This window comes from Vidua chalybeata, chromosome 1 (genome assembly GCF_026979565.1).
Source record: "Vidua chalybeata isolate OUT-0048 chromosome 1, bVidCha1 merged haplotype, whole genome shotgun sequence".
Classification (NCBI taxonomy): domain Eukaryota; kingdom Metazoa; phylum Chordata; class Aves; order Passeriformes; family Viduidae; genus Vidua; species Vidua chalybeata.
In genome coordinates this window covers 17,545,740-17,560,217 of record NC_071530.1, presented here as the reverse complement: position 1 = coordinate 17,560,217, position 14,478 = coordinate 17,545,740, and the positions used below count along the sequence as shown (strand labels likewise).

Below are 14,478 nucleotides of genomic sequence, written 5' to 3'. Positions count from 1 at the left end.
TTTTGGAAACTTTTATGAATTTTACATTGCATATCTCAATGCATTTTAAAAAACTTATATTTTCTTTTTGAAATTCTAATTGTTCTGTGGGTTCCTATTTTGCTAGCTATATATGAGTCAGTTTGTTTTCAAATTGTGGTCTGAATTAACATGGAGCCTGAGAAGGAATAACACAAATGCATTTTGGCTACCTCACTATCATGGGTTTGTCAGTCAGGATTAATCTAACCAGACATGGTATTCACATAGAGTTGACCTAGAAAACAGTATTCTTATTGTGGGCCCATTTAAAATTTCAGCCACAGCTTTTGAAATTAAGGTATTTCTTGGCTAAGAAAACTAGAAATCATCACTTGCTTCACCATTGTGCAGCCTGGAGATAAAGCAAGATATTAAAATAAATGAATTCACTGTGCAAGAGAAAATTAAATGTATTTTAAAACACATATTTGAAAGCTGGGAGCTTTTCCAGTGTGATAACTGTGGGAAAAAAATTATCTAGCAAAACTGTCAGTGAGAATCAGCTGAAACCTGGAAAGTGCTCAAAAGCTTTCAGCAAACTTCACTTGCAATTTGCCTGGAGGAAGCAGAACCTGACAGGCATCCAGCGAGGTTACGCCAGCAGCCGCCTGTGCCCGCACTGCAGCTCGCTGCTGTCCCTGCTCCAGTACCTCCTCGGTGAAATGAAGGCTGACAAATATGTTCACTTGTGCTCTCTCATGTGGTACATCTGTCCAGACAATGGGCAGCATCCTGGTAAGGGCAGGCTCTGGCATCCTGTGTGGCGATGGAGTGACCAGGGCACGCGGTGCGATGGGTCAGAGCCTGGAAGGGCAGCGTGTGCTCACCCCTCCCGCTGCAGCCACGGCTCTTGGTGCTCCTGCAGGATCCGGCTGCGCGTGCAGGCCTGGATGAAGGAAGGACGTGGTACATGGGGGATTTCCATAAATGCACAAAGAGTTGGGTTTGAATAGTGACAGAGGATGATGAAGCTTTGGGTTTGCAGTCATCTTTTTTGGGTGCCCCAGCCAGGGTGCCCAGCCACTCCAGTCCAGATGGATGAGGAGCAAAGGATGACTGGGCTCCCTGCTGGTAAACCGGTGCCTAAAGTTAGGTGGTGTGAAAAGGCCTCTTCAGAAATGTTTGAGCCTGCCAACATTTGCATTTTATTTGCATTTGGAGAGATTACATAAAAGAGTAAAATTATACAAATGCTTAAGGATTGGCATGGGGAGGGTCTTAAGTAATCATGGAGTATTCTGATTATTATTTATTAGCCCCCAAGCCCAAGTTTTGGCAGGCACAGATTTTAGTGTCTGATTAATTAGTTTGCTGCCACCTTATATGGAAATTCCATTCGTGATTATAATCATAACGCCTCAATCTTTTATAGCATTTCTTGCAGATGTTTCTCAAAGCCTGTTAAAAAAGAAAGTCATGGCCACAGTGACAATTTCAATCATAGCAAAACCTTTGCAGGGAGACAGATCATTGCTTTTCAGCTGGCAGTAGAAATAACTCTCTATTCATAGAGAGTTACTTACATTTAGTATCTACATTATGCAAGATACTGTAAGATACACAGAGAAAAATATAAATGCTAAAGGTAGACATATATTATATTTGAGGTAATTAATTGTTACTTACTATTTATGAGCTAGAAATTAAAATAGGCACGTAAAATCAGACAGAAGATGTGTGAATGGCCTTAGACTTTATATGAGAAACCTGTGATTTGCTAGTAGTGGCACTGCCCTCTGATTCTTTAGGGCATGATTTAAGCCTAATGAAGTCAGCAAGAACTTAGGTTTAGTTCATGGGAGAGGAACTCCCTGGGAAGTGTATTTCAAGTTAAGGCTGAGTATAACTTTAATGTATTCAGACATCTTAAAGAATTTTCCCTATCTTGCCTTTTATAGTGTATGCAAAGCAGCCAACATGCAAAAAGGTCATGTAAATATTTTCTGTAGTGGTCAGATGGCTTAACAGAGACTGACAGATCTATAGGAAAAACAGTCTGAAACAACTAGTTCCCTTTAATGAATTGAAACACAGACCCTAGGAAATTATAATACTCTAATGTAGCTCAAGTTTTTCTTCCAGCTTTCCAAGACTTTGTTTTCTGTCCCATGTCTTCAAATTATAATAACTAAAGGTTTTGGACTTGGAAAGAAAAAAAAACACACACCTCTTACCTGAAATGTTTTGTAACAAAAGAGTAGAAGAATGTAAACAATTATATTGACATATCAGAGTTTCTTCTGTTTTATTTATTGTCTCTAAAGGATCTATGAAAGGCAGGTATAGGAAAGAGTGAAATATGTGACTTCCCAGGCTAGCACTTGTGCCCACAATTACTGTTTACTTAAGAGTTTCTTTCTCCTATAATAAAAAAAAGGGGGGGGGAACCTGAAAAAAATGCTTCCAAGGAGCAAGATACCATTTAGTAGATACTGTCTCAACAGAGGCACAATCTGTCTGCCACCAAAAAGCTGATATGCAGGATATTTTAGATGCTGTGTCACACTGGAGCTGAATTTTGTTGCAGCAGGTTGTATCAGCATGGATCTAATGGGTTCATTGCAGTGATACTGGAGTAGAAGATGTACAGTGTACCAAACAAATCCATTAGTTATGTAAGTCTGTGTCTGTCACTGCTATATCTGTTAAATGACTTTTGAATGCAGCCTTTATTATTCATTTGCACTGCAGTAATACCTTGAACAAAAACAGTGCCTTGCTGTGTTGGGTAATACATAGTGACAAAATACTCCTATTTCAGAACCTTGCAACATGACTAAATCAGAATGAAAAGTGGTGAAGATAGTAGGAGAGGTAGAGTAATGAGTGTACAAACTGGATGAATTGAATAAAACTGTGTCAGGGTGGCAGTGGCTTTTCTCTTTATGCTAAATAATGCCCTCACAAAAGGTGTAATGTCTTTATCCAGCTCTACCATCACTTTGTATTCTGATTTAGCAGCAGTAATTTGAGCCTTCAGCAATTGGTGTCTGCTGGAAGACAGATTTGGCAGCTGAAGTAGCTTGTACAGGCCTCCTTCCTTCTGAGGAAAGGTAGGAGGCCAGATGGAGCTGTCCCATGGGGTGTATCTAGGACAGGAGCTATCACTTGGATCAATCTGATCTAATTTTTGTGTTAGGTAAAATTTGTAAGTCTACCTCTAATACAGTAAGTCACACAAACACCAGAGCCTTCCATTTGACATGGGTGTGCAAAGGAAAGTGTACTGCAATTCCATGCATTTTAATGTAAGACTTCAGCCAAGGAAAGAAGCATAGCCTGTCCCTCAACACATTGTATTTAGGATTTGCTGCCAGGGCTGACAGCAAGTCCCTGAATGAGGACAGCTCTTGGATTTAATCATTGCTCCCAATACTGTTTATATATTTAGGTAGTGATTCTAATGCATAGTTACTACGCTGTGCCTAAGTTCAGGTTTCTGTTCCCAGAGGGAAATAATGTCATCTCTGTGGTATCATATAAGACTCTCTCTTTTATTAGTTCTTGTTCTCTATCTCTTTTCTGCATTTCTGGCTACAGAGTACCCAATTCAGGCAGGATAAGAGGATAATCACTGCATCAGAAGCTTGTTGATAGCCTGCTGATTAGGGTGCTCTCTTGGGACAACAGGGGCAATGGTCTGAGCAGCTCTAAAGATGGGAGCCCTTCTGGATATTTTTTTAACTACTCATCTGTTTCACAGGAGATAGGTGCTTGTACCATTGCTTTGCCCAATTACCTTCTGTGATGAATAGACCATCTGTGGGTATGAGGGTGGATGTTGTTAATCTTGGCTTTATCAAGGCCTTTCACATCTCCCATAGCCTCCATAGCCACATGGGGGAGGTAGGGGTGGCCTTCAGGGCAGGCAGCTGGGTTTTAGCTGTGCTCCTCAGGGCTGGACTCTGTGCCGGTGATTTTTGACATCACAAACCTTTTTGTTGGGATGGAATGAAGCAGCAGTAGGGTCAAGTCTGATACTAAGTTTGAGAGCATTTGATGTGCTGAGTAGTCAGATGGCCAGTTCACTGGGACCCAATGAGCCAGAGATATGGACTAGCAGGAACTTCACGGAACTCCAAAGAGGCAAATGCAGCCTTTCATCAGGGACAGAACAGCTCTGCAACAATATTGGCAAGGACAGGTTGTCTTGGTAGCAGCTTTGTAGAAAGGATTTGGGGAATGACAACAAGTTGACTATGTGTTGGCAGCATGTCCATGCAGCAAGGGAACACTGCATAGCTGTCTATGGGAAAAATTTAGCCAGCAGGTGAAGGGAAGTGATTATTCCTCTCTTCTCACCATTTGTGAGGTTGCACTGTGTCCAGTTTTGACTCCCCAGTACATGAAAGATAATGACAAATTGGAATGAGTCTTGGAAATGGCCTCTTGGCATTCTTCTTAATCATGCAAACTGAGGTCTTGGTTCCAAGATCCTGTCTAAAGTACCTTGTGAGGACTTCACACAAAGTCAAGCTGTTTGTTAGAGCTGACAGAGGTGTATTTTTGGTGTGGTGTCCTAACCAGCTATGCTCTTAAATGCTGAAGGCTCAACCCCTAAATTTTCTACTGACAGTAGTGAACTTTTTAGAAATTAAATAACTTCAGAAGTATTGAAGAGAATTCCTGCTGTAAATACAGACCATTTGGTAAATGGAGCACAATTACCAAGGCATGCATGGCCTGCATGACTTTAATGTTTCATGGCTATGGATTATTAAAATGGTCACATTCTGCCCTTGACCACATCAATTGTACCTCATTTAGTATTAAAAAACAGGGTTTATAAAAATAGTTATTCCTTAAATAAAGAGTTTGATACAGCTGATTTATACACAAAGGAAATACAATTTTGTAGGATCTCTCTTTTTTTGTGTGTTTATTCAAGAGGAAGAACAAATATTCCAAGAAATTTAATTGATATTTTCTTATCTTTTTTGCTTTTGCCCATTTAAAAGTTACTAACAAAAATGCCCCTATGTAAAGTACTTGACTACAGTGGCCTTAAATGCTTCACATATCTGTGTAGTCTTTGGCAGGCTCATCCTTGGAGACTGTACTGGTCAGCCTGGCACCTTTGGCTGGGAGCCAGCCATGGCTTACTGGCTTCTTCAGAGGGCAGGGGCTCAGCTTCTGGTGGGCTAAAGCAGAGCCTGCATGGGCATGTCCTGTGCCTGTGTGTGTGGAGTTCTCTGATTTTATTACGCGAAACTGGTGGATGGGTGTTGAAAAATGCAGGCAAACCCAGTGGGAAGAATGATGATATCTGACTCCAGTTCAGAAGGCTGAATGATTTCTTTATTATAACTATGCTAAAATACATTAACATACTATATAAAGGAAGATACTAAAAACTACATGCTACTTTCTCTAACTACCATATCTAACACACAACTTGTGACCTTCTCGCGAGAGTCCAGACACTGGTGGATCTGATTGGCCATCAGGCCCAAACAATCCACCATGATCCAACCAAGCACTCACTCCAGGTAAACAATTCTCCAAACACATTCCACAAGAGAAAAACAAGGAGCAGAAATAGAAATTGTTTTCTCTTTAATTTCTCTCTGTGCACCTTTATGAAAAAATCCTGAGAGAGAGAGAGAAATGTGCTTGCCACAGATGGGAGCTGCAGTAAATGCACCATGGCAGAGCCTCTGGGGGCCCTCTGAAAAATAACTCTGGTACATATGAAACTTCTTATTCATCTCACTGACTTGTTCAGTTGTAATTTTTAAAATATTTTTTCATCCAGTATCATAGGGGTTTTGTGTTCCTCCAAGTTTGCTGGCATTGTTTTGTCAGTTTGGGGTATGAAAAAGCTGCCTTGATGGTCAGTTGGGCTATTCTGTGCAACAGAATACAATTATTGGCCAAAAGAGATCCTGCCAGAACATTGATTTCCACCTGGGGAATTAAGTTAAACTGAAATGTTCTCTCAGAATCTCTAGGTGATAGAAGTAACTGTTCACAGTAGATGGACTTGCTGATACAGGTATATAGACAAAGTTGCCTTTTGACAAGAGGCTTTCTCACAGGTTTTATCAGGCATCAGATGGGGAAAATACTGGGTTTTCTTTAGGTAAAAAAAATCGTCCATTTTCTCTTTAGTTTTTACTTATTCTTCTTAGCTAGCTGAATGCATTTGTTTGTAGAAAAGTGGTAATATTTTAGTGGCAGTTAAAAACCTTTATTTTTCATAACATTTTGGTAGGAAATTTATGTGACTACTGAGTTTTTCATCTGTCTTTTCATTAAGTAACAAATTATTGCAAGTCACTGTAAGTAGCAGAGAAGAATGAAATAGCAGTAAAATATAACACTAGCCTGAATTAAACAGTTCCTGTTTTTATTGAAACTGTTATTAAACAACTTAAAACCTTGAACAAATCTCTTCAGACTATTGTGCAAAAAATTAAATAAGTAATTGCTTTTATTCATTAAAATATCTACTTTTTTATTCTCTTAGTACTTTAAGACAGCTAAGTATATTTATAGAACATTTTCTGAATGTGGAGGACAGATTTTCAGGAGGGAGTACTAACAAAAGTTATTATGAGAGCTTCAGGCTAGAAATACCACAAGAATCATGGCAATGACCTCAGACTCCTTGAAACTGTGTGGTAAAATAGGAGAGTTAAGTCTTGAGGGTATGGAAAGTAAGAACTTAATATTGAGGAATTTCTTCCATGCTGCAAAAGTTGTTACTGTAATAAACTTGTGTCTGCATAACTTGGGCAGAATTTGGTGATACGTGTTTGCTCTGTTCATTAGATAGTTGCGGGGGAAGGAGGGATGGGGAACAGAGAACAACAATATGGGCCTATGCCATGCTTACACTCCTATATATGACAATTTTGTCAAAAGCAAAGAAAAAATTGAAGTATCTTGAAATCTTAGTTACAAGAAATTAAAAATTTTAAGAAAATTAAATTTTAATTAAAATTTTAAAATGCACTTTTGAGGAAAGGCCTGGCTCCAACAAAAACAGTTATCATTGAGACTTTAAAGATTATCCTTAGCTTTTAAAACTCATGCAAGTCTCAAGTAATGACTTGATATATATATAAGTAAGAAACAAGGATGCTTTTTCTCACTTTTGCTTGTTACTATTGCTGCTGACTTCAGCATGAGGAAATGTCCATACAGAGACAGTGACTCAATGGACTTATGGTGGAAGATCAAGCTAAAGCAGCATGAAAAGACAAAGATTGCCCATCTTCTCAAAAAGATATGGCTAACTGATGGTTAGGGGTAAAGAGCGAAACTAATCTAATGGCATTTTCCCCATTTTAGTTATACCATGCTTTGCACCTTGTATTTCAGGAAGGTCCAGAGCTCCGAACGCATCCATGTTTTGATTGCTATAGTCTAACCAGCTTTACTATTACTAGAAATTTTCAGATTCGATACAGAATTTCCAGAGGATACATACAATAGCTGTGTTAGAAGAGAGTAGGAGGTGTTTTGTTTGTGCCAGTGGTTTTTAGTTCTGTGGGAAGGTTTCAATGCTCCAGCGCCCAAGCATCCTACACCTGCCAAATATAGATTTTATCATTGGCTAATACTTCTCTTCAGCTGGATTAAGGTATTGCCAAATGCCAGTAAGATATTTCAATGCAGAAATTTGTAAGACATCTTGCCTACAGAGAGGGAGTCCTGTAGCTTCACAGAAAATAAACTCACGAATTCAAATGTAAGCTGTATTTTATTTCATTAAAGTGAGGAGTTAAATAACTTTCTGCCTCAGTTTTTTTCTTCTTTGTTACAAGAGAATTATGTGAGAAATTATATTTCTCCATTTTAAATCCATTGTTTGAGAGAATTAGCAGATACTTTTAAGGGTCACAGAAGAAGACACAACCTTGTTTGTTTACTTACTCTTGTTTTATCAGGTATTTAACTTTTCTCTCTTAAATAATGTATTTCAAAAGATAATTTTTGTTCTTTAAACAAAAGCTAGTTGTCATTGAAGTTCTCCTAAGTATATAAGCTGCCCTGCATGGAGATCATTGTTAGCAATGAAACCACGATAACGTGGTGCTTAGTCAGGGTTAGGTCAGCACCATGTATGTGATGGAGGTGCTGAGAGATGTGAGCTGGGTGGTTTCCTGACACCTGCATGACATTAGCTTTTGCTGCAAGGAGTAAACCTTTACCAGCTGTGACTCAGGAGTTATGGTCTTACCAGTATGGGAGGTGTGCCAACCCTCTTGTGGTTATGCAGCTCTGTGCTCTAAAGCCAGCCCAGACCCCGTGTGTTCAGGTGAGATGCACCATCACACTATGAGGGCATGTCCTCAGCTCCCAAGTGGCTTTTGCAGCTCAGCAGCACTGTCTGAGCTGAAGGCCTTTCTGTGAAGGTGGTGTGTGTGCCTGAGCTCAGAGCTGTGCTGGCCAAAGGCACAGGATGGCTGCGCTGGGCATCCCAACCCGGCACTGATGGGCTCAGCCACCCGAGTCAGGGTAACTCTGCATCTTTCATCACACTGTGTTGTGTTTCATGTAGATCATCCCTGAGGGAAATGATGAAATACTTTGCACATCCTGCCACTGACCATTGATAAAGAGGCAGCAGAAAATACTGTGTTTTGAAAGAGCTCTGTATGTAGGGAGGGAAAGGGCAGTCATGTGGTGTGTTCACAGGATCATCATCAGATCTTGGTTTGATGCTTGTAAACCTTTCTTTGAACACGTTCTTTTGCCTCTTGGGCATTTAATTTCCCTTCTATAAAGCATACCTCTTTGTTGACAGGAATGTTGTGAAACAATTTGTTACAAGGCTGATGTTAGTAAGGCCTACATGTAAATGTTTTCTGCTGTGGCCTGTGTTTAAGTCTGTGGTCTGTTGCTTGTAGGGTGAAGAGCGATCAAAAATGCCAGAGGTATTTCTGCAGCTGAGTTATACTGCATGACAAAGGGGATGGCTGAACATTCTAGTTTGGGTTGTAGCTGTAGGACAGCGCAGGGCTGGCAGTACCTCAGAGCTCTTGGAAGAAGTGGGAGCCACAGCACTGTGTGACGTGCACTTTCAAAACTGTTGCGTGGCGTCATTACCTTGTTCACAGTCATCCTCATACGTGTTGTCCTAGGGTAGCAGGGAATTTCATAGTCCTCTTGGATTTGTGATGTATAAAAACGGGCACAATCTTCATGTTTCAGGTAAATCCATTGTAACAGAAGCATAAGTAAGTGCAAGAGGGACTTGAGGGAACATGGAGACAGGAATATCCCTTGTGTTTTATTATCTTTCCAGCAGCTTTGCTGACATATGTTCTGTGGCCTAACAAAAACCATGTTTAAGTTATATTCTATTTCTTCTTGCTTTAATCTCTAAGGGAGTGATTTTTTTTTAGCTGAAGGTAAAACACACCTCAGAGCTCCAGCAGCTTACATGAAGTAGAATCTGTGGGTATTGTTGGTGTTCAGAATTTCACCTGGGCAATCTATGGAAGAAAAATATTGTGAATGATTTTAACTAAAGGATTTTGAGTCTTTTTATTTTGTTATGCTCAAAAAGGATTTTTAGAAGTTTGCAGTTAGTTCTGTCTAATAGGAAATGCCCTAAAGCATTGCTGTATCATGATATGGATCAGACAACTCAAGAGGAAAGGCAGTAGGGTTTTTTAAGGGCATGTGATTTAAAGGAGAAGAAAGAAAAAAAGAATTTATTATGCCTTTGAAAACATCTTTTCTCTCTCAAGTGAGATTTGGGCTAAAACATTTCTCCAAGTCGTATGTTTAAGCTGACTGTTTTAAGGCATATATGCATACTTGCTTTGAAAATTCAGGACTGAAGGACAACTAAGATTTTGCTTTGAAACAGTATTTTGTGGGAGCATTGAAGCACAGGCAGAATCAGGACTGTTCTGCAATGTTTTTTACTTGTGGGTAAGGAGGATTTTTCAACTCTTGCCACTTATTCTGTGTTAATGGTTTCAGTTGCTCAATATTGAGTGTCGTTTTAATGGTCTGAAATGCAAAACTAGCATTTCTAAATTTTTCACTAACTTTTAAACTGGGCAGAAAAGTGAGTCACACCAACTGCAAAGCTGGTATGCAAAGCCTGTCTTTTTAGTAAAAAAAAAATTGCCACAAAATCCAAGTAAGTTTAAATGCAAAAACATAGAAGGTTCCTTGTGTTCTTCATAAGGAAAAACTTTTTCATAACTGAAAGCTATCATCAAAAATGAGCATGTCTTTGGATATCTTGGAAAAGTGAAATAAATGCAATCATTAACTTGTTTAATTTTTTTACAAATGTAGTTAGTTTCTGAACCTAAAAAATGTTTAGCTGCATAGAATATTTGAACAGTAAAAAGACAATTTTACCTAGAAGAACATAAATAAATAAATGATGTCTCAAATTATAATAAAAAAGGGAAAAATAGTTTACTAGCTCATTAAACATTGGCAGTGTAAATAAAAGTCATAGGAAAACTCCTCTCAGTCTTTGAAAGAAAACTAGTTAAATTTCAGTCTGAAAAAGTTTTTCCAGACAAAGAAAGATGGAAATTTGTAGTAGTATTCATATGGGGTTTGATTGCAATATTAATGAAGAAAGAGGTATCAGCTCTTGGTAATAATATGAAGATTAAGTTAATAGCTCTATTTTATACAAGCAGCCTAATATTAAATAATAGGTAATATTGAGTAGTCTGTTTAGTATTCAGGAAAGTTAACATCTTCCTTCCGTAAGTGCAAGCACAATTACCCACTGATTGTAGGAACATCTGACTGTTTCTGCCCTCCTTTATAGCAATTATGGACAACATAGGGACAAAAATTAAAGACTAAGGGGAAACAAGACTCATCTTATCTTGGAATGCCTTCTTTTCTTTTATTTGCCTTTGTATTCTAGGACCTCAGCTTTTCCCATTGCTTTTGCTCAGTGTTTGTATCTCAGCACCATAACGTGCCTATCCTGTTGCTGATGACTTTCCAGTGTGACTCACTGACTTACCATCTAAATTTTGTGATTTGCTGAGATTTGCTGATGACTGATGGCAACTGCACTGAGGGCCTTGTGTTCTCAACCCTTCTGATTATATTGGTCATGGGAGAACAACTTTACAGTGCATCACCATTGCAACTGCTGTGGTGAATTCAGGTTGTGTAAAATGCTCCACCAGGATTTAGCCCACCTGTGTTAATTATTGGTTGATGCAAAGGCTTGGCAGCACAGAATCCTCCCAGGTTGGACAGAATCCAGTAGAGGGTCACAAGGATCATTAACTTGGTTGGAGCCTCCTTGATCTGACAGATTGAGAGAGCTGGGGCTGTTCAGCCGGGAGAAGAGAAGGCTCAGGGGCAGTAACATCATCAATGTACAAAAGAACCTGAAGGGAGGGGGCAAAGAAGAGCCAAGCTCTCTTCATTCATGTCCACTGAGAAGGCCAAAGACAATAATCGTCAAATGAAACATATGAGATTCCCCCTAATATCAGGAAACCCTTCTTCATTGTGAGATTGACCAAGCACTGAAGCAAGTTTCCCAAAAAGGGTGCAGAGTCTCTGTCCTAGAAGATACACAAAAATGTCTGGACATTGTCCTGCACAAGTGGCTGTATCTGTCCCTGTTTCAGTGGGGTGGGGGTGGACCAGATGACCTCCAGAGGTTCCTTTCAACCTCAGCCATTTTGTGATTCTGTGATTTGCCATCTTTTTACACCACTGTGGAAGCTACACTTGCTCCATCTCATATGGACAGCAAGACAGTGAAGGTGTTTCCTCCTGGGACAATGCGGTGTGGTACAGAGACACCTGGGATGGCTCAGAAACAGCACAGTGCACTCAACTGGGCTTACCAGTCCCCATCTCCTTGTATCCAAAGTAGTTCAGCTGAACACTTGCTTCTGAATCTACTCCTTCATGCTGCAAATCCCAGGAAATTGCTTAGTTTAGTTGCAGTCCTGTGGCAGCTTGCTGTGCAGGTCCTAATAAACCTTCCCACACTGGAGATGTTCATGAGAAGATCTTTTGGTTTTCTTTAGGAGCCAGACCCAGCGAGGTTAGAACTCATCAACACCATCAAGTCCAGACTGATTTCTTCTGTTGATTGGGATGGCTCTTTCTAAGTGCTTTAGTCCTTGGAGGGCTTTGGAAGTCACAGTGGCATGGGACTGGGTCTGTAGCAATGCTCATGAGCCACACTCATGCAGTACTGGCCACTGGAGTACAGGCACCTGCTGGTTGTGCAGGAGTCAGCATAGACCTGGCAGGGCCAACACAGGCATCATGGAAGAGGTATTTCATACCCCTTCCCTCAGTCCCTGGTCTGTATGATTCATGTTTCTTTCCATTATTGAGTGTATCATGGCCTCACATTCCCTGAAAATAGCTGTATCAGAAAGGTGTTCTGTCTTGAGGGAATAAGAATGTCCATATTTTGCAATTCTGCATTTTAGATTACTTATGTTTCTCCCTGAGCACTAAGCATGATTATTAACAGTGCTGTGAAACTGAAAGGTTCCAAAATTGCTCTTGTTTTTATGTGGAGTACCTCAGTTTTACTTCTGGCAGGAGTTTTCACCTGAGGCTTTATGCTATATAATGCCAGCAAATTGAATTGTGAATATAGAATTCCTTGAGCTAAAATGAAAATTTTGGTTTTATTGGTAAGTGTGAGGTTACGTATAAGGAAAGCTGGATGCTATAAAAGGATAAATTTCTTCCTCAGCTACTTTTTTAAAAAGTACCTCGTGATTTACCAACAACTTCCAATACAGAGAAAATTTGGTATGTTTTTGATTTTCCATTAGGATAAGGTAAACTTCTGATTTATCTAACTGAAGTAGAGTAAGAGGTATCTTAGTACTGGGACTAGCACATTCATCAGGGCCAAACCTTATAATTATTCTGTGCTCTATACCAGTAGTCTCTTGAAAAGGAGAATGGCATATGTGCTTTATTTTTTTAAAGAGTGTGAGTTGTTTTTTCTCTTTTCATTATGGGCTTAGTCTGTGTTCCACATAGACTTTGAAACCAGATCATTACTATGCATTTAAGAATATGTAACTTCCTATTACCTTTGCTTGCAGGTGTATTATATCTTCAGTATGGAGATGAAACAAAGCAGTTGAGGATGCCGAATGAAATCACGAGCACAGACACAATTCGTGCCCTTTTTGTAAGTGCCTTCCCCCAGCAGCTGACAATGAAAATGCTGGAATCGCCCAGCGTCGCCATTTACATCAAGGATGAGAGCAGAAACATATACTACGAATTGTGTGATGTGAGGTAAGACATGGAATTATAGCTACTGCTTTCATGGGCTTGGGGGTTTTTTGTGTTCTTTGTTTTGTTGTGCACTTATGAAATAGAAAGAAATGGGGTTGATAATTATCTGGCAGAGAGTGGCCTGACACATAAAGGCATGTTCAGTGGTATCTCAGTAATCCAGGAGGTCTGGCCTGACAATACCTTTAGCTGTAGGTGCAATATCCATTGCACAAGCCACTGATAAATGGCATGCCTTGTTGAAATATTTGTATAATATACAAGGGTTCACATATTTAATATGTTTATTGAATTTTAACAGAGACACAATCATTTAAAATACACAATACAGAATAAACTTTTACAGAAAAGATGGGTTGTTTCTTTGCTGAGAGTACAAAGCCTGATTTCATGAGCCTGAAGTAACAAACATGAATGTCACTGATGTCCTCACAACGATGCCAGTTGAGCCATCTAACATAGCCAAAGCTCTGTGGCACTGGGGACCACTGCTGCACCTTCCTGTTATATGTCAGGATACAGCAACTTCAGTAATTCAGAGCTTGGGTTCACCCTTCTATCCTTTATTTTGTGGGAGTGCAGCTTCTTAATTAACCAGGTTTCTTCAGAAGAAGTTCCAGGGTCTCAGGGTCCCTAGAAAGTCCCAAATGATGCATAAATAAAGCTCTTATGTACACCACAGACATGTTACACTTTATAAATAAACTCTGATAAAAATGGACAGAGGAGCATAAGAAGATAAAGGAGAAAGCAGAAAAGCTGCTTGCTCTCTGCTAGTCTGCCACTAATGCAGGAAAATGTTGTGGTGCAAGAGAAGTGTAGTATCCACTGCTGCCTTGTTTCTTCTGGAGATCCTTTGGCTAAGGTGTTCTTCCTTATCATGCTGTAGTTAAAAGAGCAAGTTGGAGCTTTTCTAGCCCTTCCCCATCCAATTTCCCCATTCCTGTTCTTAATCTTTGAACAGCACCATACTCCATTTTCTCACCTCTGTGTTGCTTTCCTCAGGCTGTCTGTCCAGTGTCTTGTCATTACCTAGTCTCTTGGATTTCAGTTTCTTTCAGTCTTATTTGCTTTGCAGAGTGCCACACCCCTGTTTGGCCATTTTAATACCTATGTGAAGACCCATCTGATTTTTTTCATCAAACATCATCATCTTTCAACATGTACCCAAGTTTATTATACATCAAACAGTTTATTCACAAGATCAGATCGACTGAT

The 14,478-nt window shown here is 39.7% G+C and overlaps 1 protein-coding gene across 4 annotated transcripts in view; it reads left to right on the top strand.

Moving 5' to 3' along the window:
- The window catches only part of KIAA1217 (KIAA1217 ortholog), a 178,075-nt gene that overhangs the window by 85,606 nt on the left and 77,991 nt on the right, over positions 1–14,478 (top strand). For all 4 annotated transcript variants that reach the window (XM_053945692.1, XM_053945687.1, XM_053945677.1 and 1 more), the window contains exon 4: positions 13,062–13,260. In XM_053945692.1, coding sequence (XP_053801667.1) covers positions 13,062–13,260 — 199 coding nt within the window. The remainder of the gene's footprint in view (positions 1–13,061; positions 13,261–14,478) is intronic.